The sequence below is a fragment of the Pieris brassicae genome, chromosome 3, assembly GCF_905147105.1.
Source record: "Pieris brassicae chromosome 3, ilPieBrab1.1, whole genome shotgun sequence".
Taxonomy (NCBI): Eukaryota; Metazoa; Arthropoda; class Insecta; order Lepidoptera; family Pieridae; genus Pieris; species Pieris brassicae.
Window position 1 is genome coordinate 10,640,574 of NC_059667.1, and position 26,994 is coordinate 10,667,567.

Sequence of the window (26,994 nt, forward strand, 5' to 3'; positions counted from 1 at the left end):
AAATAGTCGATTTATTAAAAAAACGATTTTTATGTCACGTGTCACATCTCTAATAACCAATAAAGAAGTAGAAGATGTACGGTTTGTTTACGAATTTGGATACATTACACAAAATTTTAAATAATTTTTTTAATACTTAGACGCAACTCTGGCAGCAAAAATCACTTGGAGGTGTTCCAATCAAGGTACAGAGTAACTACATAATTAGTATCATCGAATTTGGGCGGTTTCTAAATCGTTACCATTCTAACCTCAAAACTTTAATCATGAATATCTCCATAACCATGGGGTTCCGCAGGTTGGGGATGGCATAGTTGGGTAGCCCTCAACCACCACTTTTGTTGTTTGGCTTTAAACCAATTAAAGAGAGATTAGGATTTCCGGTCCTAATGTTCCGTTCTGTCTTTTGGTATTCTATAAAGGTGGTTCACGAAGACATTTGGGGGCAGTCGCAGTCGCTTTCCACAATTGTGTCTCAACGCGTGTGAAGCCGAAGAAGCTTCACTAGCCGTGTCAACTTCAATGTTATTTTGACCCAGTGTCCTCCTTGGCTTTTGGAAGGATATCTAGCTGTGTGTTAATTTTTTCCTAGTAGAAAGGACGTTACCTTTTTTGAGATGTTTAGTTTTTCAATGTTTTTAAACACCATTTAATATAAAACACCATAATCTTATTCTTTCGTTTAATATTATCTATAAATTGTAACAACTAGTTACCGAACAAACTATTAATAGAAATCTGTCTAAATACTATCTTTAAGATAATTTACAAATAAACGACAATCTCTGACTAAAAATCTGTAGTCAGACGATCAAGAATTATTCGGTGGGTATTAAATGAAATAACTTCGCCAGCCTATTTCAACAAACGAACAAGTAGTATGTATAAATGAAAAAAATAAAAGTTCTATTAGGTCTATGCCTTTTTCCGTACGTAAGTTTAATATCTGCTGAATAATAGTCGAATATCAGATTTTGTAATTTTTTTTATTCATCTCACAATACTTTAAAAGGTCTTTCGCCAACTGCTTTCCCTAACGAGTAACGAATTGTAGTAATATCACAAGAAAGGTCAAAACAGAGCGGGCTCCCTGAAAAAAAAACATGTAGTTCGTTTCCTTGAGCTTATGTTAACAAGAATTGTTTATTGCATATTAAAGCGACACTTTGTATTCCTAAACAGTATCTTCTTAAAACAAGCGGTAAAACCCAAAGTTAGCCATGAAAACAACAGGAAAAAGATCATTAAATTCTGCTATTTGCACACAGTATGCATTTAAATGCTTAGAGAGAAATTACAACGGCCTAGTAGAGTATTTCCTCTTTGCCTTTGACTATAAATGACAACTTAAATTTTGCGCACGATTTCAGAGCTGTATACCGTTTATACTATTTATAATAGGCGTTATTTTTTCTTTTCTTTAGTATTTCGAAACCGAATCTATTAAGCATAGACTAACTACCAATTCTACAAAAGCCGGCGTCACTAGTGTGCTTGAAGTCCGTGGCGGTATACGTAAAGTCAAATGAGTTATTGCCACGAACTTACCAATTGTTCTAAAGTAATGAGTTTTATATAGTTACCTACCTCTAATAAAAGTTCATACTCCACGATAAACAGACCCCGTGCTGTGAATTTAGGCATTTGATGAACAATTTGAATCGACAGACGTAAAGCCTAAAAATAATATAGTCCTGTATATAACAAAATCAAAGTATAGATAGCGAATCTTAGGGTATCTCAATATGTGATGACAATGCATACGTTACTTGCTAATTTGCAAGCTAATATATAGTGTTTCTAATAGCTAATAGCTTGAAAATATTAAATAAATACCTCCTCCTTTACAGATATATCCCAAGTGTCGCTGATGACTGTATGTACCAAATATGATGTAAGTTTAGCCTAAAACAATAAATCAATTTTCAAAAAATAATAATTCAAACTTAACTGTAGTTTTTATAGAAATACGTACCTCCTTCACAATATTTTCACAAAAATATATAGCAGATGATATAATGGCTACAGCGAAAATAATCTGCCAAGACACATAAACTAAAAAGTAAATGTATCTTTGAACGTCGTGAAACAGTCCGGCAGCGGTGGCTTCCATAAAATAGTAAAGATATAATACAGTCATTATCAACCACACAAACATAGTCAGGAGCAATGCAAAACCGAATTTGTCATTCGCAGTTTCAGACGCCTTAAACAGCATACTGTATACTTTCCCACAAGCATTTATCTTCTTACAAACATATCTATCTTCCATTCTATACACATTTATTAGGTTTTTATTTCGAACGAACAGATTTTTATCCGTACGCGTTCCTAAACCCATAAGGACCTGGTTAATTCTTTTATATCTATCCCGTAGCGCGTAGAGATACGTACAAAAATAATTTGTCACTGTAAAAGATAGGGAATCGGAAAATGTTATTTGGAATAGTTTACTGTAATGAAGAGACGCCTTTCTGTTGCCCATGGAAATGCATACAACGAGTACACGTATGAAGCAGACGACAAAATGCGAAATCAGAACGAATAAAGATACGGTCGCACTTTTAGAATAATCTATCTTTTCACCCAATTTCTCGATCTCAGCGTCGATCTCCATAATCTGCTGGATATGTTCAGTCGATCCGCTTAAGTCATATGAAATTTTCCACATTGTGTATACGACGTAGGCAGTTATCACAATATTTTCCACCAAATCCCCGTACTGCCTTATTTTAGTTTCAAATAGAATTCGAAGGATCGTTTGATCACCAATGAAAACGTTATACATTGACCAGAAATACAAAAAGTACCAAACATTAAAGGAAACGAACCCGAGATAACTAAATGTCGCAACTACTCTATCACGAGACCACTTTAAAGAGAAAAATGATGCACCTAGTAGTTTTCTCAATAACATTATAAAAACGTATCCATCTAAAGTGTGCTGAAATTGGCGTTTTCTTTTCAAAAATCGCTGAATAAACATCCTTAGTTCAACCTTCACAACCCAGCCTTTACTGAACCGAAATGGAAATTAATCCTAAAGTGTAGGCAATTTAGGGAAATGAAATAAAACAAATGACTGGTATTTGCAGTCATCCAATGGACGATTATATATTTATTTGTTCAAATGTTCACATTTACAGTAATAACCAAAATGAACGATGTCCACATTATAGTTATTTCGTCTTGAACAAATGAAAGGCCTATTATATACAAGGGATAAAAGTAAAAGTACATTATTTATAAGCACTATACAACTTTACATAATTAAAATACAAGCTTCGGTATATAATATAGAACATCTCATTGCCAAATATATCATTAATGCAATTCAAATTGATTAGGTGCGTTCATGCATCTGCGTATAATCACAATTATATTATCGAGCAAAATCTATTTGCCTATTTCCGAACATAAAGTAAAATATAAGCATCATATATTCGATAGTCGAAAGGAAACATATCAATTGATTACTTAAAAGTTAATTGAAAGGCATTTTAAGCGGTAAATACCCTTATAATCGAGTTGATGCGGGAGTTAACCGTATAATGGCAATTAAACTGAGATTCAAATAGGATTCCGGTTATAATCAAAGTAGATCTGATCTATTAATAACATCTTACAGTCTCGATCAGTTTATTTATGGCACGATTAATTAATTTCCAAAAATCCTTTAATATCAATTCATAACGACCCATTATAAATTAAACATTTACTTAAAGCGATGTATTTATAAGTTGGTTTGAAAAAAGATGAATTTTTTAATAACCGGGATGGTGATCACTTTTTGTAAAAACAAAACTAATAAAACATTTATAACATAAGTTAGTTTATATATCAGTAACATAACACTTGATTCTATGTATCAATATTAATAATTTTACAGTATATTCCTATTAAGACAGACATCATAAATGAAATTTTAAAAAATATTACTTATTACATATCTAGCTGTTCTAATAAAATAAAAATAAAATAATTGTAAATCTTCGTTGGAACGCGGAATGTCCGAAGGAATTATTTTTAACCACGACAGCGTTATCATAACATCATGACAATAAAATCAAGTTAAATGTTAGCGAAATAAATCTTAAATTAAAAGCGTTGTGACAAAGAGGCGGTTTGTTTGCTGGTTATAGTCATAATTAAAATAAACCGACAAAATAGAGAAGACATACACACAATAGTGTGGCTGCAATAACTTGAAAGATATCAACTTTTTACTTCACCTATTTATGCCGTATATATTTTAGAACTATAACAACACTATAGCTGCGCATTACTTAAATATTCGAATATAGAAAACCGATTATATCTTCTAGAAGTTTCGATATAGAATTTACAAGGCCTTAGAGCTGCCCTAAGCATTTGGTTCAGGTAATTCTACACGATCTATATATAATGAACACTATTTGAAATTGTTGTTCTATACTTTAACATAGTTTCTGTATCCTGAATATACATTTATTTAATTAAGCATCTATTAAACACGATTTCATGTATAGTTTGTTTAAACAACTATTCTAGCAAAGTTGTGTGACGTAATTAAAATTGTGCGTCAGATGTCCTAGGTGTATTATTCGATTCAATTGGAAATATATGTAACATTTTCAGTTATTCAAGCGATTTTTTTTGCCTAATCTCCAAGGAGAAATACTTCTCCTTGAAAGGAAGTGATAGATACACCATTCCCATACTTGGGGAATATGTCCTCAAACAGTTACCATTTTATTGTAAAGTAGTAGTAGTAGTCATTGAAGATGTCATTAATCACGTTCTCAGGGTAGAGTATAACTATTATAATTAAAAGACAGAGATAAACCCAGGTTAAGAGAACCTAACACTTGCGGAATCATAATTATTCATCAACGTGACAGGCTTCGTCATTACATACATTAATGTAAACAAATTGTGTATATATATATATATCATTATATTGCTTCTATCTTCATTTCATTGAAAAACTTAATTGTTCGTTAACTAAATGGGGATTTTTGTTACATCATATATTTAATATGATGGAATATCAAAAAATTGTGTATGTTTCTTTATCATTTTTATTTTACGTATCTCAGCCTAAAGAGCCGGTTACTGGCTCGCAAAATGTTGAATTATAATTATAGAGCGCTTGAATAACTGACCACAAAGACCAAAGGTTATATGTTTTTATATTTATTATACCATTTATATGGAATTATTTTAAATGATTTCCAGGTATTGAAGCAAAAGTTAAAGGTCGATTAGAACTATTAAAATAATGTGTTCATATACAACGTTTTGAATAAATAAATTTAATCGATGTGCGTGCACGCTATCATTCACGGCACGCGTACGCACTTTAGCGTACAAAGTAGTAACGTAATGTCCTTAACTTAAACGTAATGTCATGGAGTGCCACATTATAATAGCATTATATATCTTTGGATTCAACCAATCATTTTTTCCGAAATTCAAATCACTTTCAAAGTTTTAATATGTATCTTAGAAAATATTGCTTTTACACGTAGAACAATTTAGTATTAAATAAAATAATATTTTTAGTTAAATGAATCTGAGACAGAATAACAAAAAGCGGTTCATTTTACCCTAGTAAACGTCGTTTTGATATTTCGTCTCGAGACTAGAATAAACAATACAACATAAATTTATCAAATCATTTTGAAAACTTTGAAATTTTAAGCACGTTGACAGTTTTATTATCTTAGATCTCCCTAGGGATTAAGTGATCTATTGGTCGTGAGAGCTTTTAGAGATTTAGGTGTAGTATGCTTTTATTATGCGAAAGCTATTCCGTGATATTATTATTATAATAATTGAGATTCGGTCACAGAAGATCGTGGACGTGAGTGGTATCGAGGTTAGTGATTAATGTCTTCAGAAATGTCATTTCTTTGCGCGCATTCTCCAGAATGACCCTGGGGTCCTGCGAGGTGCATCGGAGACAGTTCGGAGCGAACACCATGGCCAGATTGGCCGAATCCATCTTAGTTTGACTTACCACTTCGGGCGCATTGAATTGTTGCAGGAAGCTTATTAAATACGTCAGTACCTGCGAGAAACACTAAGATCAATGAAAAAACAAATATTTTGGCCGCTAAGATATGTTAAATAAATAAAAAAACTTTGAAATTGAAGATTTAGTAATTACTTCAATTTCTTCATCCAACTAAGATTTCACATTGATTTACATTGATTGACAACATTGATTTAGTCACTGTTTAGAATCTAAACCTTCGAGTAACAGACCGTTAGTCTTATCCTAAATCGTAATATATAAAAACACTAAATAAATGCATAATAACTAAATGCATTTTTATAAATTTATTTGTAAAATGACACAAGAGAGACAAGGATAAATATTTTTCGAATGCTAAAAAGCATTATAATAAATGTACAAATTTTTTTTTTAGAAAATTACCAATCGATTAAGCGCGGGCAGCCTCTGCAACGCTCTTGTGCAGGCGGCGAAGTCACTCCCGGCCGCCACGCAGGCCCCGTACAAGGCATCCGGGATTAAGGGTTCGTATAACTCTCGGTACCAGAGCTTCAGAAGGCTAGCCGGCGCGTGCGCATCTAAATAATTATAGTAGCTTATTTAAAGTGAATATGTTTTAAATTAAAAAAAAAATAGAAATAATAAAATATGTTTTGTAACACACACAAATGACATTTTAACTGTGCCGACGTAGGTCAAAGTAAAATCTTGACTAACCTGTCAAGGTCGAGACATCGGGTAGTTCCCAGTTATCGATCTTGGCTTTTAAGGCGTTAACTTCGTCGACATCCGCCGACACTCTGAAAATACCCTCCGTCTCCCTCCCGTTGAGGGCCAACACTTGCTGAGAGAGAGCCACCTGCACCCACGGCAGCTGCCTGTTCGGGAACCGCTCCTTCTGAAGCATCATCACTTCTTGGAGAGTATTCCCGAACATCGATTGGCGGAAGATTTGTATCTGGTGGATGGAAATAGAAAATGAGTTTTTTTTTTGCTAAAATACGTGTGGGGTAGGCAAAGACCGCGAATCTCTCGCAATTATGTGTATTCAATTACAACACGGCAGGGCACTCTGGGCATATCATCCCTTCGAAAGGTCTGTCTCACCCGAGCTTGGTCGATGTCATCCGTGGTGGGCTTCCTCGGCTGTCTCTTGCCTCCGAAGCCGATTCGTTCGAGTCGTTTGCACGCTACGCTCGCGTAGTGGGACACTTGCACGTGAATCGGCCATTTCCCGACCTATGTTAACAATTATTATTACGAAAACTATATTAAATCGTAAAAAAAATGAATAACGTCAAGTGAAGCAAATTTTTGTATCTACCCACATTTAAGCGCTATGTTCGACTCACCTCAGGGAAACAGTCGGCAAAGGCGGGATCCCGATGCCTGTTGACATAATTGGTGAGGGCCGGTTGGAAAGCCGGCGAGGGCGGGACGAAGGCCAGGCACACGGCCAACAGCTCCCACCCGCGGAGCAACGAGTCCCTGAGAGGATTCTCTGTGGTCTGCCGGCACAACTGCACGTACAGCTCGTCGCGGAGCCTGAGGGACAAGTTATTGATAAACCATATACAATAGTATAAATTACATATGGAAAAGAAATCGTAATGAAAGCAATTTAATAAAATTGAACCGACATCAAATACCTATCAACATTATTTATATCATATCTCAAAACCTAGACTATTTCCTGTTGGAAAATTCCTGATTCGAGTAAAAAAGGATCGCATTTATGTTATTTTAGTTGAGACACTTGTGGCCAAATACGTGCTTTGAAGACTCAATAGTAGTAATATCGTAATCAAATATTAGAATTTCACAGGGATTACACTGATAACTTTTTGTAAAGTCGGTTTATGATCCAATAGAAGATGTAGCTTTATAAAAATTATATATAAAAACGGTTAACTTTTCGACTGGTCCTACGAGCCGGATTTTTTGACTTGCATTGCCATCTAAGATTGCAGGTTCGACAAAAAATTATAATTAAGTACTGAAAGACACTTCTAATTATAAATTTATTACTGAAAGGTTCCATGCCACTATCGAAATATGTTAAAAAAAATAGTAAACTCACTTTTCATTAGTGAATGTAGCGTGTAATATATCCTGGGCTACGGAGTTGAGCGTCATACCGGGACGAGCTTTTCGGTCTCCCATATATATCTGCACCAGACGAAACAGATCTATCGCGGCCTTTTTGTGGCCCTTGTCCCAATCTGCCCCGACCATTGGGGCACTTATCGATGAAGACGTCCAAGAGAGCATATCGCGGACTGATGCCTGAAAAGATAATGGATTTTTAAATAATGTGAATGGGAAAATATATTTTATTAAAAACTAGCGGACCACAGACTTCGTTCTGTCAAAAAGATTTGAAATGTGGCAGTTTTTTGTTCCTACCAATTTTATAGTCGGCGATGATGATAGGCCGATGTGTGAGGTTCAGCTCGGGTGACCAAAGCGGGTATCTTCACTTCCACGAACTTTGGCCACTCTTTTATTACCCACTAAAAAACCCCGACTGGGATGTCTGCTAGAGGGCTTCAAAGTAAGAGGCGGACTTAGGGTTCAAACCTGATTGGAAAATAATCTAAAAGGATATTGGGAACCTAAAAGTGATAAATATTTAAAAATTGTGTGCCTCATTGATATATTTTCCTATTAGTATGTATTCAAATAATTTTGCTCAGATAGGGATATTAAATTAATAATTCAAAAATTAAATCCTTTTTTTAACGCGATGAGTTTGACAGATGTAATGACGTGAAAACATATGCATTTTATGTCGCATGCCGAAACTAAAATAAAAGAAATAATATCGCGAAGCCAACCAAATTAAAAATCAGTACAAATGATCTATAGCTCTCACATTTTTTGACAATTCAATTTTTTGGGTTCGCGCTATTGTTACTCGACATTGCTTAGACAACAGTGAGTGCTTGTAATTTAATATGAACTTAGACGTCAACGAACATTTAAAAAAAGAATTGTATAATTGGTCCAGGCGTTGTAGAGTTATGCGCTTACCAACACATTTTACGATTCATTTTTATATTATAGATAAGTAAATAGACAATGTCGCTACAATACAAGAACAGAATACAAACAAAAATACCTTTCTCCGAAAGATTCCCTTGCTGAAGTTGAGGTTGTCCTTTGCGAATATCTCAATGTCCTGTTCGGGCGGGGGCATGTGGGGCAGGAGTGGGGGGTGACGCGGATGCGACCGCACGGGGCTGTACAAGGCTCCACCTTCGGCTCCGTCCGGAACACTGGCCGATGCGCTGCCTATACTGGTATTGCCACCGCCCACTGATGACGTCTGAAGAAATTAAATATTAAAATAATAAAAAAGCCAAAATCATTTAATCGTGGTCATACTCGTAAAGCTTTAATATTAAATTATTGTAAAAAAAAAACAGTTTTCGAAGTAAGAAATGAAAAAATGTCAAAATAATAAAAAGAGACCGGAACTAACCCTGTGAATCCCCGGCGACGGCAGCCGATCCCGCTCGAAGCCAACGAACGTATTGTAATAGGAGACGCCATGATTCATATATTCCACATCTAAAGGCCTCTGTGTGTACGTGTGAGGCAGGTACACGCCGGATCCGTCATCGTCATCCGGCGTTCTAGCTCCACCATCTGAGGATTCGTTATCCGGCTCGTGGCCGGATAGCGACCGGGATTCGGAGCCAGATCTGGAATGCGAAGATCCGGATTCGTTCTCAGAGTCCGAATGGCCGTAGCGGCTTCGGCCTGAAAATGAAAATGTATGTATTTTACATGGATTCAAAAAGAAATAATAATCTAAGTAATGAGCAATTAAAAGTTGAGGTTAATAATTAAGATGTAAGGAGAGTCACTCACTGGATAGCTTTGCCTGCTGTATGATATAATCCTGCAGTGGCAGCAGATGCTGGAGTCCTCGTAAGTCCCAGTTGCAGTACAAGGGGGAACCCCCCTCCTCCTCCTCTTCTCCCTCTTCCGTTTCTGCCGCTCGCTTGTGACCTGCACCAAAGGTATTATAGTGAGCAAGCGCTATCCAGTGTATCTTCTCGAGGTCTAACCTATTTAATACACTTTAGGTCTTAATATGATAAAAATACAAACGTCGCGATTTAGTTCTGTCCCTTGTGGTAGTCCTCTCAAGTCTCTGGTTATGTTTCTGGACATTCGGCTCCGTCAGGGCTGGCTCCAAGTTCACGCTTTTTAACTTATAGTTTACTGAAACAATAATTTTATACAAAATTAAACGTTTTGTGATATTTAATTTAATTTTTATTTACTCAAATACATTTATATATTTTTATGAGAGCGTTCAAGTATTACGTAACGAATTTGGGGGGCATCCTCTTGTAAAACGTTACGATGCGAGGCGGAGATTGAATTACGCGTTATTGTTAATATTATTTTCCACTTTTCAGTACTTTACACCATACAATGGTAAGTTTTAGGTATAAACAGTCACTAGGGGTGGTAACGAAACGTTTTACTATTGGATACAGAAAACGTTACGGCCCGTTTCATGGGGGTCAATAATCTCGAAAAATTGCGTGACGTATTACGTTGAAAGCCGTAGATATATTTCGATCAAAATCAGTCTCTGACAAAATTAAACTGCAGGACAAGACAAGCGAACGCATATTATTTACAAGAATGCCACGTCATAATTTTTCGACTAATTTGTGGCTGTTTTTGGTGTCACGTGACTAATAAACTAAATGTACATGAGTGTTCCCACAGATAACTCTCAGTAACATTTTATTTGCTTTATTTGTATTTTATTTTATGTACGATTATTGCGTGAACATATATGAATTAATAACATCATGAACACCTAACATTTTTAACTGTTATACAGTATGACTTTCGAGTTAGTTAATTTTGCCGTGTTACTCGAATTGAGGAAATTACCAGCAGCGACGTTATCGGCCTCATTGGCGGACGAGAGCCTCATGAAGTTGTGTTCGTGGGGCCGCTGTTGCTGCTGTTTGGAGGATTTGCTCGCAGTGAAGCGCTCGGGCTCTGCCTGCTGGCGTCTGGAAATTGACGAACTATGGAACAATTAATTGAAAATTTGAAAAATTATGAGAAAATTAAAATATAGTCCCTGGTATATTTACTACCTTTGTCTACATTTATTCTATTTGTGTGCGCTTGTTTAATATTACTTGTAGTTTTGTAGTTCTTGCATTTATCTTATTTTGTTTTTCCTCAGTCTGTCTGTCGGCTTGCAAAGGCAGCGCGTTGCCCACTTAATTACTCAAATGTATCATTTGACTGGATTTGTAATATCCATTTTTACAAACAGCACATATTTATTGTAAAAAAAAGCCTGATCTACGGCACCTGCCTCTTTTATCTAACCTGGTAAACTCCCTCGGCTGATGCCAGTTGCTGGTATTATGGCGGAGGTCGAGGCTGGTCTGGCGGAAAGGCTTGTCCACGCTGTACACGGCCTGCTTCTCCGGGTAACGCTCGATACGGTCCAACTCGGCCAAACGATCTTTGTCTAGGTGCCTGTAATTGCAGTGTAAATTATTATATAGTTATATTAATGACCTTTTACACATATCTCTAACTTTCTCTATATTTTATTTCAAAAACTTGAAGATATGAATATGTGGCCATTACTAAAATTCGAATATTTGAAAATACATCTATCATTAAGTCAAATATATATATTTATTAAAGCAGACAATCATAAGTATATATAGTAATTCTTGTGTTAGTTATAATAATGTGCTTAGTATTATATAAGTAGATTAGTTAGTAAGTCAAAAAAGGCGATTCGATAAATGAAATAATCATTTGTTTGGAGTGCTTTAATTATTAAGTATGGATAAGAAGAAGAACTTTTATCGCTCAAGTATTGTAGTAAAGTCGAATAAAGTATGGCAAAGTTTGGTGTTTCTTTCGGTGGACTATTTGTAGTATGCTCACCTATCCGAATACCTCTCCCGGGAGTGCCGTGAGAGATGATGCGGTCTTTCCAAGCTCAGCATGTGTCTGGCGCCACCCGCCTCAGTGGCCAGAGATATCGACGACACCAACGACGGCCGGGCTGCTGACGTCTGAAATATAATCAAATATAACAAATTTGTATCGAATATAACAAATTTCAATACAGTAAGACCGACCCCAAGAACTTCGTACCGCTTAAGTTGGAATGAGAAATCAAATTTTCACTATAGATTACATGGAAAATCGATAGAATATGTTAAATTGAAATAGAAAAGCATAATTCTTTATACAATCAATCCTTTTTTGGACCTTCGAGCCAGAATGATTTCACAAATAGATTTACCTGTAAAAACGGCGTAGGTTGGGGCTTCTGCAATGGACTGCTGGGACTTTGAGGCGATGCTGACTCGCAGGATGAACCACCCGTAGATTGCTGCTTTAACTGTCACGATTAACATTTATTTGTGCACTGTATCATTTAAATTATAATCTAACACTTGTCTAAACTTTGATTCCCTTACTAATTAATTCACTTCAATAATCTACGATGATATCTTTGAATTTTATATCCGTTTACACATTAAAAATTTTACTTAGTCAAAGTTATAGTATAATTTCCCGATTCACATTATCACCAAACCTATTACACAATAAAGACCTTTTACAGATAACCTTGAATGAAACCCGTGCAAGTGTTCCACTCGTATACGAATCGAGTTTCAAGGGCTCTCAAACTTCACACAATGACTTTCGTATAATATATGTAGGAGTGTTATTACCTTACGTCTAGTTAATGGTGTGCTTTCGACGGATTTAAAATACTTTTCATGCATCGAGTCATCGGATGCGTCTTTTCGTGGCGAGATAAAACTTCCACTGCGGTTTAATCCTAAAAGAAAGGGGTTAATTACTTTACCACCGTAAAACATTTTTTCAATTCTGGTTATAAATTCTTAGTAACTAAGTATGAGTTGTCAAACATTGCGATATTAAGAAAACACTTTTTAAACGGATTGAAGCTATGTATTATTATAAACATTGAGATAGGTTAGACACAATAGGTAAAAAACTGATTTAAAAAAATAGGATCGTATAGGAAAGTAAATTGCCATGGCCAAAATGTTTAACTGTTATTAATTGTTACCTGAATGTGGCGACCATTTATCAGTTTCACCGTGGGTCGGAGGTGGCTGAACGCTACTCCTCTTCTTTAATTGCGGCGTACAAATTGGTGGATTACATACAGCACTTAGTTCCTAAATGGACATAAAAATATTATCTACAGTTAATAAAAAGACGTCCTGAGGTCAATTCTATACATTGGTTATCTTAGCCTTTCAGAGGAAGGGATCATGAACTATACATTTGGTGCATAATGCAGCTATAGCAGCGTCTTTCGGATAAAAACGTGATTATTTTTTACACAACCTCAAGTACTTCAAAGCAAAAAAGATAAATGATTCTGTAGATGTATTCCAGACTAAAGATATTAATACCTTACCTGTTTCCGTCTCTGCTGTGCGCTACTGATGCTACTATCGGATGACCGTCCCGAGTCCGTATGGCGACAAAGAGGAGTCGTTCCATCTTCACTAAGCCTCCCCCGACGGCTTTCGCCGCTGTTCCTATAAATCATAATAAAAAATAATTGCTAAACGCTAGTTTTCAGACGCACAAAAATACAAAAGCTTTGGAATTATCTCACATGGTAGATTTATAATTTTATAACTAAAGAACGGAATTGTTCGAGTAAATAAAATTATTTATGGAAATAAAAGCTGTGAAATGTGATTTTAAGGTTTGGATTATAATTAAAAAATATTAATTAATTTAATAACGTTTAAGTGTTATTCAATAGCTCTGCGTTCGGTGTTAGGTGTCATTTACATAGGTTAATGTTATCTGAATATTAAATATTCAAGTTTTATTTCCTTCTCCTTCTTCGTTCCAGGTAAAGGCTTCCCCCGATAATTGGAGATCTATAGCAGGTATTATGTCTTTTTTACAAATTGTTTAATCGTCAAGTACAAAATAGTCAACCTCTTACTGAATATTAATATTGTCGTCTCTTATTCATTCCCAAGGTTCAAAATCAACGGAACCTCATAAATTATCTATGTTTAGTTCTGTCAGTACTTTTTTTCTACAATGAGGCGCCTGAACTTCCAGGTGACGAATACAAAAGAATAAACATTACACATTCAGTGCATATGCATTGATAAATTCGGTAGTGGGGGGTGATCAATTTAAAAAAAAACTCAGTTCTGACCGGTGCCTGGTGAACAGAACAGGTGCCTAACCTGGTCTAGACGAAGAAGACTATAAGTTAGTTAACTTATTGTTAAAGTTACGATTTTTTTTATTCATCTCTTTTTTGGAAATGTAATACCTCTTTGTTTGTAAATCTTATCTCAAACGTTACTGTCATATATTTTAGAATGTTAGATTGTAACTTAAATAAAGAAAATTAAAAATATCACGTTGCCAAGCCACGGGTTCACAGCATCTTTGCGAGCGCTCTCAAGAATTTATTAAGAAGTCTTTGAACATCTGCCTAAAATATCTCGAAATCGAAAAGTAGGCAATAGGTCGTGACACCACTGATGCCACCACAATGAATTCACTCCAAATAAACACTTTCAGTGATGTAATATTTATTTATAAGCAACCTATTTAGTAAACATTGAACCCAAAATTATTATTTTTGTGCGATGAGACGTAAAACCATAACGATTCAATAAACTTTTTACTTAAAATGCCTTTATATAAATTAATTTCAATAAAATTACATTTTTTATCACGATGATTTCGTGGCCATATGGTAATTGAACTCTATTCTGCACGATTTCGTAACATGATATCATTGAACAGAATGCGTTTATTTGTGAAGCATTAGATTACTATAGGACTTTCTGTTCATATCTAGCAAAATATTTAAAGTTTGACCTTTGAAACTAGTTATAACTTAAAATTAGGACATCCACATTAGATTAAACTACAATGCTACATAAGCAAACATTCAAGTAACGTTTTCACTCTGAAATCGTAGTCAATTTTGAGTCTTAGTAACCAATTTACTCGATCAAAAGAGTAGGACTTCCCAAGGGTAGTTAGTATTGTAAAATGGTAATATATTTTTGAGAAACTTTCTTTAATTCTCAATAAAAAAATTAACTATTAAGGGAATGTTTTTCTCCACACCAATGCAAAAATAAAATGTAAAAACCTACCTGTGATGGTAATGAGATCTCCGGGTACGCACTGGACTTGTTTGTGTGATTGTAACGCTTTTGGTATTGCATGGTGATAATTTACTGGCACTTGCTGTACTGTTGCCATTACTGTTAAGGGGGTCTAGTATTGATGGTACCTAAAAAGTTAACATATTTCATGTATTGAAGCATTAACGCAAAGCAAACGCAAATCTTACAAGGCTGACAAATCAAATTTGTTACAAAATCAATAAGTTGATGAATTTTGCTAGAAATGCATCGCGTTCGCAAAAGAAAGTGCCTTGTGAAACGGACATTCTAGAACATCTATGTAAATGTGGTAATCATAAACGGATATTAAAAGTAATTGTTGAAAAATTCTAACTGTCTCATATTAATTTAATTATTACATTAAAATAACTAATTTAAATAAAAATGCAATATTAAGTGACTTTCATGTTTTGTTACTATCAATACTGAAAGAACATTTATAAACAATGTAGTCACAGTACTTAAACCAGTATAACTCATGCTCTATAAATCTGAATAAGTTTTGAACAACCTTTGGCACAGAGCCAAGTTATCAAAGTGCAATAATGTAAAAATTCACTTTAGAAAAAGAGGTTAACAGGGTAGGTTGAGATGCTCACTACGGGAGAAAAGGCAGTGTAAAGTGCACAACACTTCCACTGACAAAGATGGAATATGAATTAATGATTTTAAATTTGAAGTTATTAATTATCAACATACAAATTCATATTTATAATGGTTAAATATAAATCCTATAAAATAGATTCCTTAACAAGTTTCTAATAAAATCTTGAAATTAAATAATATTTGAACTAAGTCACTTCTTCAGTTTCAATATAACAGTGAATGTAGCCAACAAAAGGATGCACTTATTATTTATTATATTAATAGATATTATTACACTATAAAATTTATGACACCCAAAATATATTAAGAAAACACTTTTTAAACAGATTGAAGCTATGTATTATTATTATAAACTTATAATTATTTACATAATTTTAAATTTAATTTTTTTCCAATGTTTCACGTGCTTTACAGGGTGCGTGATCACGGTGAACATCGCACCATAATAATAATACATAACTTCAATCCGTTTAAAAAGTGCTTTCTTAATGTATAAAAGCTATGTTAACAAAAGACAGTACTATACCCAAAATATATTTCAATAAAAACACATACCTATTTAAGTTAAAAAAAGAAATGTAAAAATTAATATACAAAATTTACATTAACAAGAACAAGAATTTTAAAGAGAACACCAACCTGTGGTGCTGCCAAATTAGTCTGTGTTGAAGTTTCTCTCCTTTTTAGTGGATCAGTATTCTGTTTTAATGTTTGTAACTTTGCTAATGGTATTATATCGCAGTCTGTGGGTCTATGCCACACTGTTGTCTGGGGATGGAAAAATAATTAAAACATTTATTTATAAGTCACTCTATATTTAATTCATATTTGGCATTAACTTACCTGAGTTGATGCATTATAATAATAAAATCTATGAGTATTGATGTCAAATAATTCCCACCATTGCGATGAGTCTGTACGTTTCACTTTAACACCCTAAAAATATATGTTTTAATAGAATTGTCATGGTATATAAATTATGTGATTGTAATTAATATATCATACAAGGTCATTGACATCCTAGAGGAAATAGTAGTAGTACATAATTATTAGTATTGATAAAAAAATACATTTCAGTTCAATTATAGGGGATCCCATAAACTGCCTTTAATTGTAACCACTATATAAAATGAACAAAGTACTGAAAGCCATATATAGGACTTAAGCTACAGATAAATAAGAAGACTAATAGTACCTCAGGTGGGTCCCATACACACTCTCCTGTGGTAAGGTTAGCATACATATGCTCCTTTGTCTTCGGTTCTATTATCTCCACCCATTCCACCCTAGAATAAAACATGGCTGTAATTCATAATCGGGTACTGCATCCCTACCGCACAGCAACAGACGAATGCTGGGCGTGACATTAACGATTTCCGCGTATACTTTATTGATTTTGCAAGTTTATACCGATTTGTTTTTAAGATATTGGTCATTTAAACAGAAATGTGTCACTTATATTTTAAATTACCTTTCAGAAGACATTTTCAAGCCTTTTACTTTTCCTTTAAAACTTTACTTAATCATAATATCAACATTTTAAAACTAAAAAAATACGTATAAAATTTTATGGAAACCGTCCATGTTGAGTGTTTACTTCACAGCACAGACTAAAAATGTAAAAACACCTCCACACTGCGCACCTGACATTCATTTAGCATTAAACAGATTATAATTTATTTTGGATCGTTGCTTTTGCATGACATTTGTGTATTGTACAAATGTGTACAATTTTGGAATATGTCTGAATCTGAAATACTTATTTTTTAAATACAGCTACAAACAACATAACAGCGATGTATAATTATGTAACAACGTTTTTGTTAACTGTTGTTACTAACATACATTTTATGAAAAAATATGTGCATTATTTATGTCCTAACACCATTCTATTGCGTAAAAAAGAGAAAAATCATAACATTGTTTATATTTTTTTTATTTACGTAGGAAATAAAACAAACTACTTTAGATATTTTTCTTAATATATATTTTGCGTTCAATATGGTCGTAAAACAAAAGTTCGCCATTACATCAAATTCTTTGAAGGTTTTCTTAAATGACAGGGCCTTGTGCAGAGTCAAGAGTGCAGTTAACTGTCATGTTTGCGATTTTGCTAATCACTTTGCCCCCGTCCCGTAGCATAGTTGTAAATTAATTAGTAATAACTTGATATTTAAGAGATTTTTGTGAAGTTAAACCAAAATATAAGTCAGCACACAACATTGTTCATTTAATACTGTAAAGCCTTAGTAAGTACCATTATAAATATTTTAATAAAAAGGAACAATGTTCCGTTCTATTGTTAACTTGTGTAGGTGCCGGCGTGATTGTGCTAATTCATATCTTAATAAATACAAACGATACTGCTCAAAAGCTCCAATGTTGAACACAAATAAACCTGTAAAGCTGATTAATGGTCAGTAGATGATCTATATTTTTTATGTTCTTATTTTTTTAACCTAGGAGTATTGTAGAATATTCTAATGCAGCTATCATTCTGATTTATTGCCCCATTTGATAATAAATTGACTTTAATATATTTTACGTTTCAGCCATGGACAGATCGCATTTTCTGTTACCAAACAATCAAAGGTTTGTGGAATTGGACAGCTCTCAAGCTTTTGAAAATTTGACTAAACAAGAAAAACTATATGCTCATTACTTAAGTCAGGTAAAAGGCCTATCATTCTTGGTATAAACCAAGTTTTATACAACTTGAAATATTTGTGAAGATGAAATACTTTACTAGTGAACATTTCCAGGCTGCATGGAATGGAGGTCTGATTGTCCTTATGCAAACCAGCCCGGAATCTCCAAAAATATTTTCATTACTACATAGAGTTTTCTTGGAAGAGCCTTTGGAGAACCTCAAGCAATCAGCTTTGAAAGCAGGTGTTTCAGAAGATGATTTTCAAGTAAGGCAAATACATGTACAATATATTAATATAATTAAATTGATTTAATATATCAAATTATTACAATAGTAAAAGTTTAGCTATTCTTACAAATAGTTCCCATGAATCTATGTTTATCTACATCCTGTGTGATAATATTGGTTATGGTTTTACAATATACTTATGTTTTTAATTTTTGTCAGTTATACAAGAGTATGGTATTGATTTGGCTAGCTACCTAAATATAAAAAAAAATCTATTGCATTTATTTATTTTCCTAATTTCCTATTTTTTACAGTAATTCAATACTTATACAATAGAATATTAAACTAAAAACATGATATAAACATAACAAGTATAAACTTAAAGCCTAAACCTATTTATAAATTATGCAATTGTTGTGAATTCAGCCAGTGTGTAACTATATATTTCCGTCCCACAAGCAATAATATTTAGGGAGTGCAAGACATGTGTAAATGGTGCTTCTCTGAGTAAATTCTTACACCCGAGTCACTGCCAGCCAGTAATTGCAACCATTTACCATGCCGAGTGTGGTTATTTGGCACATGCAGCCTTTCTTTCCATCATTTCTGCATTATATATTCTATTCTTATAATTCAAAGAATCATATAAAAATTTAATGTGATAGTAAGATACCATACCTCCCTTATGGTTATGTTTGTTAAACTTTGTTACATTAAAAATATTTACAAACTATATTTAAGTATAGGTTTTATGAATACATAAATAATTCTAATTAATAAATTGATGATGATATTAAATTATGTGATGTTTCAGGCATTTCTAGTATATGCTGGAGGAGTATTTGCTAATAGTGGGAATTACAAAGGTTTTGGTGATACAAAATTCATTCCAAATCTATCTAAAGAATCCTTTGAGTCAGTTGTTAAAGCATCCAAGGCATTTGAAAATGACAGCACACATATTACAAAGTTATTGCAAAAGACACAAACTGCTATCTACAGTATAGCCCCAAGATTAACTAGTCTTGGCCTTGCTGAAAAGGTTGTTATTATTTTTATCATTATTACTTTTTCTGGTTTATACATAAGATTATGCAATTCACCACATTGTGTAATCTGTTTAAGATAGTGTTATAAATTTCAGTATTATAATAATTTTACTGTATTGGTTATCTACCAGTATGATTTTAATTACTTTAAATTTAGTTATAAGGTGATTTTCTAATCACTCCAGTCTCATTATAGTTGTACCTATATATGAATAGTTATGTATGTTAATAGGCTTAAATTTAAAATTGAAATAAATATATTTATTTATAATTTAATTAAAGGGAGTTACCACATACTTTTCAAGTAACTGCACAGAGGAAGACTCTAATTTGGTCAATGACTGGATGAAAACCAAACTAATTGAAGCATATGTCTGCAGAACTTTCAAAACAGTTGCAGAGGATGGATGTAAGTTGGATTGTACCAACTATATTGTTAGTTGTATCACACTATCTTAATTTTATTTTCCAGAATAAATAAAGTATAATTGGTAATCACATTTTGTACTGCAATCGGAACTAAGTTTCCAGTTCTTTGTTGTAATAATCTATATATTAGGTCCTTACATATGAAATTGGCGTTTTGTCGTACTGGCCACTTTGACCTCAAATACCTCCTCTTTGGTTAGGAATTTCAAATTCAATTTGTACAGCTATTTACTCATGTATTTGTGCTTCGATGACCGTCATCCATTTTTTTTCTGTTTGCGTCACTCATTTTACAAAATGGAAAACTATAAGTATCGCATTATTTACGAGTACGTGATCCGCCTTGGCACTAGTGCTGCGGAAACGACTCGAAGGGTGAATGATGTGTATGGCGGTCATGTTGCAAAAGTAAACACAGTTCGCTTTTGGTTCCAACGTTTTCGTTCTGGAAATTTCGACCTGCAGAACAAGCCCCGTGGACGGCCTGAGACCCAAGTTGATAATGAAGTATTGAAGGCTATTGTGGAAGCGGATCCATCGCAAACCACGTCCGAGTTAGCTGCAGGCTGCGGTGTTAGTGATAAAACTGTTTTAATTCACTTGAAGCAAATTGGGAAGATTAAAAAGCTTGAAAGGTCACCTCACGAATTGACTGAAGCAAACGCGCGTCGACTGCTGCGTTACATTACTGAACCAGCACAATAATGATGGTATTTTAAACCGAATCATTACCTGTGATGAAAAATGGATTCTTTACGATAATCGGAAGCGCTCAGCGCAATGGTTGGATCCTGGCCAGCCAGCCAAATCCTGCCCCAAGCGAAAATTAACCCCAAAAAAGTTACTTGTAAGCATTTGGTGGACTAGTGCCGGTATTGTTCATTGCAGTTTTCTCAAATCTGGCCAGACTATTACGGCTGATGTCTATTGCCAGCAATTGCAAACCATGATGGAAAACCTAGGCTGGTCAATCGCTCCACGCCACTGTTACTTCCCGCCGCACTTCACGACAAGGTTAGACCACACACTGCACAACAGACGGCTCCAAAATTAGAAGAGCTTCAATTGGAATGTCTAAGATATCCTCCGTACTCCCCGAACCTCGCTCCAACAGATTACCATTTTTTTCGAAATTTGGACAACTTCTTGCAAGGGAAAAAAATTAACTCTGATGGGTCAGTCCAAATTGCCTTCACGGATTTTATTGATTCCCATCCGACTGGTTTTTTAGTAAAGGGATCAATGAACTACCTATGAGATGGCAAAAGTGCATAGAAAACAATGGTTCATACTTTGATTAATTAAATATATTATATTTAAAAATATTCGACTTTTTGACGCCAATGTCAATGTCAGACTTTAATATATTTTTATGCAAATTGATATTGCTTTCTTTTTCAGTACCACTATACACCATCCATCTGGCCAGTGTAGAATCATCACCTAAAGCAGGACTGACAATGGAAAAGGAGAAATATAAAAATGCCTACTTCCAAGTCACCCGTGGTGATTATTCGCCTCTTCTCAAATTGGCTTCCGAAAACCTCACAAAAGCTGTCGACTTCGCTGCCAACGATAATGAAAAAAATATGTTGAGGCATTATGTAAATAGTTTTAACGAAGGTGATTTGAATGAACATAAAGAAGGAAGCAGATTTTGGATTAGAGATAAGGGACCTATTATTGAAACGTAAGTTTTATTAAAACCACGTTTCACGCTTATTATGCACATGAGGTGCACAGTTCCGTTCCTGGCAAAATATCACTTATTAATGAAATTGTTATACATATTTGTCAAAATATGTAAAAAAATATGGATTTGTGTAGCGTTTTTGCATTAAGATTCTGTATAAAAATCATATTTTATAAATATTCTAAGTCATTAAGAAACATTAATACAGTCATACTCACAAACCTTTGATGTATCTTAGATACCAGGGATTCATCGAAACCTACCGCGACCCAAGCGGTCAGCGGGGAGAATTCGAAGGATTTGTGGCGATGGTGAATAAGGAGATGTCTAAGAAATTTGGTGATTTAGTCGATGGTGCTGAAAGGTATACCCACAATACTCTTTTGATCATTATAGATGGAAATTCCTACGTCCCCTTATTATAATGAATTTTTAATTATTATATTTATTAATAATAGATTATATAATTATATACAGTGCAAACTCCCCATTCTGTAACGTCCCTCGAATTAACGAAGAACTTCCTAAATCGTCGAAATTAATTAGCTTTGGTTGGTTTAGCTGGTCTTCCATACAATAATACACCATACAACCATTCTCAATAACGACAACAATTGAGCAATAAAGTAGTTTTAAGTTGCTAAAATTAGTAAAAACTGCGCAACTGTGTACGTTCTTTTATTATCGTTTACAAATTGGGATTGCTTGCACGTGTAAACTGTTGTTGACCAGGACTAATAAGTAGGAGTCATGGATTATTATCTATATGTTTATTTACCATATTAAATGTATAGGTTTATCAAGTTGTTGCCCTGGGGCCAAGATTTGGAAAAAGATACCTTCCTGAGACCTGACTTTACTAGCCTTGACGTTCTTACATTCTCTGGAAGTGGCATTCCAGCTGGCATTAACATTCCAAACTGTAAGAATCATTTAATAAAAAGATCTTTTATTTAGTTATTCACCGTTTTTGTATGAATCCAATTTGATTCACTGAAATATTACAGATGACGAGATCCGGCAGAACGAAGGCTTCAAGAACGTGTCGCTAGGCAACGTGATTCCGGCCGCTTACAAGGAGTCGGTCATTCCTTTCCTCAGCGACGGAGACAAGCAACTGCTGGAGAAGTATCGGGTTGCCGCCTTTGAGGTATTATTCGACTTAGGGTCCCAATCAATTGTTAAATGGCCGGCAACGTACTCGCGAGTCCTCTAGCAACGAGTGTCCACGGGCGACCGTATCACTTAACAGCATATGAAGCTCCTGCCCGTTTCCTCCTGTTATATAAAAATACAAAACTTTTTTTTACTCATTTTAAATACATTATAAGTGGCTTAATAGATCTCGTATTCACCTTAATGACTATATAATGAACCTGTCATTCCTTATTATCCCAAGATGTTGATGATCACTGTCAAAATTTAATTTTATATCATAAATGCTATACTGGATATATGGATACGTATGAGCCGGCAAATTCGTAATTATAATACACCGTATGTAATATTTATTGGTCAGGTTCAAGTTGGCCTTCACGAGTTATTGGGCCACGGCAGCGGTAAGCTGCTAAGGCAAAACGCTGACGGCACCTTCAACTTCGACAAGGAGAAAGTCAAGAATCCCCTGACAGGTATACTTACTATTTCCTACTGCAATATCATTGCCCCGATGCCACCAAGTGGTCAAATTCAAAAATTGTTTAGCCGTTTTGTAGTCCGTCTTCGATTGTGATTATGTCAATTTGGTAATATTTTTCGAAAAACTAAAGTACACATTAAATGTTAGAACATAATAATTTTGTATATCTCCTAAAGGCAAGAACATAGAGTCGTGGTACACGGAAGGCGAGACCTACGACAGCAAGTTCACAACCCTCGGCTCCGCCTTCGAGGAGTGCAGGGCGGAGGCCGTCGGACTGTATCTGTCTCTCGACCAGGAAATATTAAAGTCAGTTCTGTCTCGATTCTAGATTGCATTTCCGTCTACGCCGCAGACGGGATTTTGACACATTTTTTTAATACTAGGAAAGGATTTAGCTGAGCGTAAACCACAATTTTCTGAAATGCTGTAAAGCATGCGAAACGTCGGGAAAATTTTAAAATTATGTAAAATAATTTTAAGTTTATTTATATTATATACATAGCTTCGATCCGGTAAAAAAGTGTTTTCTTTAAATGTGTAAAAGCTACGTTAACAAAAGACAATACCACATTTTTCTGATTAATTTACAAATTCATAGTTCAATAATGATTCAAAGTAAATATAAATAAATAAATCAGACATCTTCTGAAAAAAAATGGTAACTTTTACAGTCTCCTTTTGTCGGCTTTCAGAATCTTCGGTTACGAAGGCCAAGAGGCGGAAGACGTGACGTACGTGAATTGGCTGAGTCTTTTGTGGAACGGGGCCGCCAAAGCGACCGAGATGTTCCAACCCACGACCGACACGTGGCTGCAGGTAATCCTGGCGACGACACCACCGAGGCTCTTCTGCATATTGTTTTGCTAGCCCTCAAATATCTCGTATCAAGTACAATTTAAAAAACCTCAATTACCTCAATACATTACGAACAATCATTTTTATTTTATATAAAATTATTTCAGGCACACGCTCGCGCTCGGTTCGTGATAATGCGTCTATTGGAGGTGGAGGGCGATGGCCTATTAACGGTGACGGAGACGGAGCCCGGCAGGAACCTGCTGCTCAATCTGCAGAAAGACCGTCTCCACACCGACGGCAAGAAGATTATTGGTAAGGATGATGTACCATTGGAACTGATGGTACCGGTACTTCCGGCGAGAGTATTGACAAGACATCACCGACTATTGTGCCCTTAGGTGTTTTGAAGATTTCGCGCATTTGTCTTTTCAACTCAGGCTGACTAATTTATTTTGAACCTGACTCACACGTTCATATGAAGACGGGTTGAGTTGAATGTTTCTCGCTCTTTCTTTCCCCAGACCCTTTCGAAAGGGGCTGGGCCTTCCTTTACTATTTTGTTAAAATAACATTATATATCTTTCAGGCGACTTTTTGGTGAAGCTGCAAACGATAAAGGCAACGGGTGACTTTTCGGCGGGAGAGCAGCTGTTCCAGAAGTACAGTCGCCTTGAAGCGCCGTGGAACCGCTGGAGAGACATTGTTCTGTTGCACAAACAGCCCCGAAACATATTTGTACAGCCCAATACTGTCGCTAAAGGTAATTAACAACTTTAGTTTTCAGTTTTTGTCTATTATCCATACATATATATATATATATATATATATATATATATATATATATATATATATATAGATACATTTTCCTAACAGCACGCTTATTCTGTAACTTCCAATTGTGATTGCGATTACTGTTCGTGTTCACTGAAACAAATTGTTCATTATTTTTAGGTGAGGACGTGAAGCTAACACGTTATCCGGCGACAGCCGAAGGCATGGTGACGTCGTGGGTCCAACGTTTCCCCAATTCAAAGGTCGATGATATTTTGGAGAGATTGGCCGAGAACGACAGTAAATATTTCTCGGAAGTAGAGAAAATCGCCGAATAACAGCGTTCCTTAAATGAGATATTTCCTTTGGATTCTGTATTTTTTCTATTTTCTAAATAAATGCATCTCGGCCACCAATATCTTGGTACTATTAAAGTTTTATAACAAGCATTTATTTGTACAAAAATCCATTTTATACATATGCCTGAGATTTCTTTATTAGTTGGCAAGTAGCCTTCTGAGCATGACAATGGCCGTTTTATCTTTGGCTCTAAAGCGTGCCAGTTTCCTCACAATGTTTTTTCCATCACCGTAAGACCTAAATACCCAAGAAGAAAACTCCATTGGTTGCACAGAAGGGGTGGGATGCGTGTCACTTGCCAAGCCACAACAGATTAGAAATCTTTGAAATTTAGTTTCGTCTTATCAACATTTAGCATTGTTTGGGGGTAAAATCGAAGTCGCCTCGGGTAGATAGCATTAAAAATAAACAAACTTGCAACTATATAATTTATTGACATTCAATACAAAACGTATGATGGTAATTACAATATTATTCAACACTTCACAGTTTCAAAGCATCGAAACCGTGGCCACGAAAACATTATTATACCGCACACAAATAAATAGCGCAATACGTTACGATTACAAATAAATATGAGTATAAATGATAAATTATTTCTTAAACGTTATTAAATCGTATACCTAACAAAGAAATGGCAACAAATTAAGTTAAAACTACTGAAAATACTTCTGAACGGTCAACAAAATAGCTATTTCCTTAGAGAACACCTGTTTCTACCTTACCTTAATACGTTAAATTTCTACGAAAATCTTCAACTAAGCACCATTCTATTCGATATCTGTTACTTGACTTAGCAAACAATACTTTCTGATAAATAGTTAAACTAAATCCGATCGCTGCACTTGAGTAATTAACACATAAATACATCATTTGTGCAGACACGCGTTTGTTTCACGTCGCATTCAATAAATGGACAATTCCAGTCGCGTAAAGGCACGTGAGTCAATTCTTAATGTCTTAGCAAATCAATTCGATAACTATCAATTAATTTCATTAGTGTATAATATAATGGTAATAAGAATAAATATTTGGCGTAAGATTACATATTCAAAATTCATTGAATGTATCGTGTATTTGGCGATTGGAATACTAAAATTCCAATTCGTTCGTCAAACAACGTCCGCTCCGACAATTAAACGCATTGTAGAAGCAAATGACTCTAGAAATGATTATGAGATGACTTACCGACATTAATTCTTAATTTGTCACTAAAGAGATTTCAATGTGCATTAGTCTAAGTACTAACTATGAAAATGCAAGCGACTTTTACCGTTGGCAAGATGTCCCTACGCTCGGAGTACAGATCGACGATAGGAAACGATGAATTACCTAGAAGAGATTCAAGAAGGACTAATAAATAAAACAGATGAGAAACGATCAACGCGTCGTCAACGCCTCTCAGTCGCCTTTCTCAGAGCGTTCTGCACTGTCGCCTTCGCCTTGAGGTGAGCCAGCGGGTCTGAAACATATCCACGTCACTCTAGCTGATGACAGGATCCACGTCTAGAAAAATACGATAGACGCTACCGCG

At 34.9% G+C, this 26,994-nt stretch overlaps 4 protein-coding genes across 16 annotated transcripts in view; 1 reads left to right on the plus strand and 3 right to left on the minus strand.

The window, feature by feature from the left end:
* Positions 1-1,033: 1,033 nt before the first annotated feature.
* LOC123707776 (putative gustatory receptor 28b) lies at positions 1,034-2,917 on the minus strand. The gene is made up of 4 exons (XM_045658114.1): positions 1,976-2,917; positions 1,837-1,905; positions 1,588-1,677; positions 1,034-1,090 (listed from the first exon to the last, which is right to left on the minus strand). Exons 1-4 carry the CDS (start codon positions 2,915-2,917, stop codon positions 1,034-1,036), a joined length of 1,158 nt encoding a protein of 385 aa, XP_045514070.1.
* Positions 2,918-3,083: 166 nt separating this feature from the next.
* Positions 3,084-17,435, minus strand: LOC123706956 (rho GTPase-activating protein 39). 3 transcript variants are annotated; one of them, XM_045656629.1, is made up of 22 exons: positions 17,312-17,435; positions 17,036-17,126; positions 16,684-16,776; positions 16,480-16,608; positions 15,202-15,341; positions 13,473-13,596; positions 13,116-13,227; positions 12,751-12,860; positions 12,315-12,404; positions 11,951-12,081; positions 11,375-11,527; positions 10,922-11,061; positions 10,118-10,231; positions 9,875-10,015; positions 9,483-9,763; positions 9,120-9,326; positions 8,079-8,284; positions 7,351-7,543; positions 7,106-7,237; positions 6,716-6,956; positions 6,422-6,576; positions 3,084-6,052 (listed from the first exon to the last, which is right to left on the minus strand). In XM_045656629.1, the coding sequence occupies exons 1-22, from the start codon at positions 17,323-17,325 to the stop codon at positions 5,828-5,830; spliced, it is 3,222 nt and encodes a 1,073-aa protein (XP_045512585.1). In that variant the 5' UTR covers positions 17,326-17,435; the 3' UTR covers positions 3,084-5,827. The 3 variants fall into 3 exon arrangements, with proteins under 3 accessions (XP_045512585.1, XP_045512586.1, XP_045512583.1); XM_045656630.1 differs by having other exon boundaries at positions 10,922-11,046; positions 12,315-12,413; XM_045656627.1 differs by having other exon boundaries at positions 12,315-12,413.
* Positions 17,436-17,929: 494 nt separating this feature from the next.
* Positions 17,930-25,553, plus strand: LOC123707252 (dipeptidyl peptidase 3). Of its 2 annotated transcripts, none has more exons than XM_045657142.1 (15): positions 17,930-18,089; positions 18,393-18,511; positions 18,603-18,755; positions 19,533-19,760; positions 20,050-20,176; positions 21,598-21,886; positions 22,128-22,253; positions 22,684-22,811; positions 22,897-23,039; positions 23,409-23,520; positions 23,705-23,837; positions 24,224-24,347; positions 24,494-24,641; positions 24,916-25,089; positions 25,281-25,553. In XM_045657142.1, exons 2-15 carry the CDS (start codon positions 18,395-18,397, stop codon positions 25,436-25,438), a joined length of 2,160 nt encoding a protein of 719 aa, XP_045513098.1. In that variant the 5' UTR covers positions 17,930-18,089; positions 18,393-18,394; the 3' UTR covers positions 25,439-25,553. The 2 variants fall into 2 exon arrangements, with proteins under 2 accessions (XP_045513098.1, XP_045513097.1); XM_045657141.1 differs by lacking the exon at positions 17,930-18,089 and adding an exon at positions 18,100-18,256.
* A 321-nt stretch (positions 25,554-25,874) lies between these two features.
* Positions 25,875-26,994, minus strand: part of LOC123707566 (NUAK family SNF1-like kinase 1) — a 28,455-nt gene continuing 27,335 nt past the window's right edge. For all 10 annotated transcript variants that reach the window (XM_045657706.1, XM_045657716.1, XM_045657705.1 and 7 more), the window contains one exon: positions 25,875-26,922. In XM_045657706.1, the coding sequence (XP_045513662.1) occupies positions 26,862-26,922 (61 nt within the window). In that variant the 3' untranslated portion in view covers positions 25,875-26,861. The remainder of the gene's footprint in view (positions 26,923-26,994) is intronic.

What these genes read in the sequence shown, in the direction of transcription:
- LOC123707776 (XM_045658114.1), bottom strand. Translation starts at nt 2,917, where the DNA reads ATGTTATTGAGAAAACTACTAGGTGCATCATTTTTCTCTTTAAAGTGG. An exon ending in GTGAAAATATTGTGAAGGAG is followed by an intron (nt 1,906 to 1,975) that starts GTACGTATTTCT and finishes TTATTGTTTTAG; the next exon opens with GCTAAACTTACATCATATTT. An exon ending in AGTATGAACTTTTATTAGAG is followed by an intron (nt 1,091 to 1,587) that starts GTAGGTAACTAT and finishes TTTTTTTTTCAG; the next exon opens with GGAGCCCGCTCTGTTTTGAC.
- LOC123706956 (XM_045656627.1), bottom strand. An exon ending in CACCATTAACTAGACGTAAG is followed by an intron (nt 12,414 to 12,750) that starts GTAATAACACTC and finishes TAATCGTGACAG; the next exon opens with TTAAAGCAGCAATCTACGGG. An exon ending in CAGCCGAGGGAGTTTACCAG is followed by an intron (nt 11,062 to 11,374) that starts GTTAGATAAAAG and finishes ATTGTTCCATAG; the next exon opens with TTCGTCAATTTCCAGACGCC.
- LOC123707252 (XM_045657141.1), top strand. Translation starts at nt 18,127, where the DNA reads ATGTTCCGTTCTATTGTTAACTTGTGTAGGTGCCGGCGTGATTGTGCT. An exon ending in ATGCTCATTACTTAAGTCAG is followed by an intron (nt 18,512 to 18,602) that starts GTAAAAGGCCTA and finishes GAACATTTCCAG; the next exon opens with GCTGCATGGAATGGAGGTCT. An exon ending in AAGGGACCTATTATTGAAAC is followed by an intron (nt 21,887 to 22,127) that starts GTAAGTTTTATT and finishes GATGTATCTTAG; the next exon opens with ATACCAGGGATTCATCGAAA.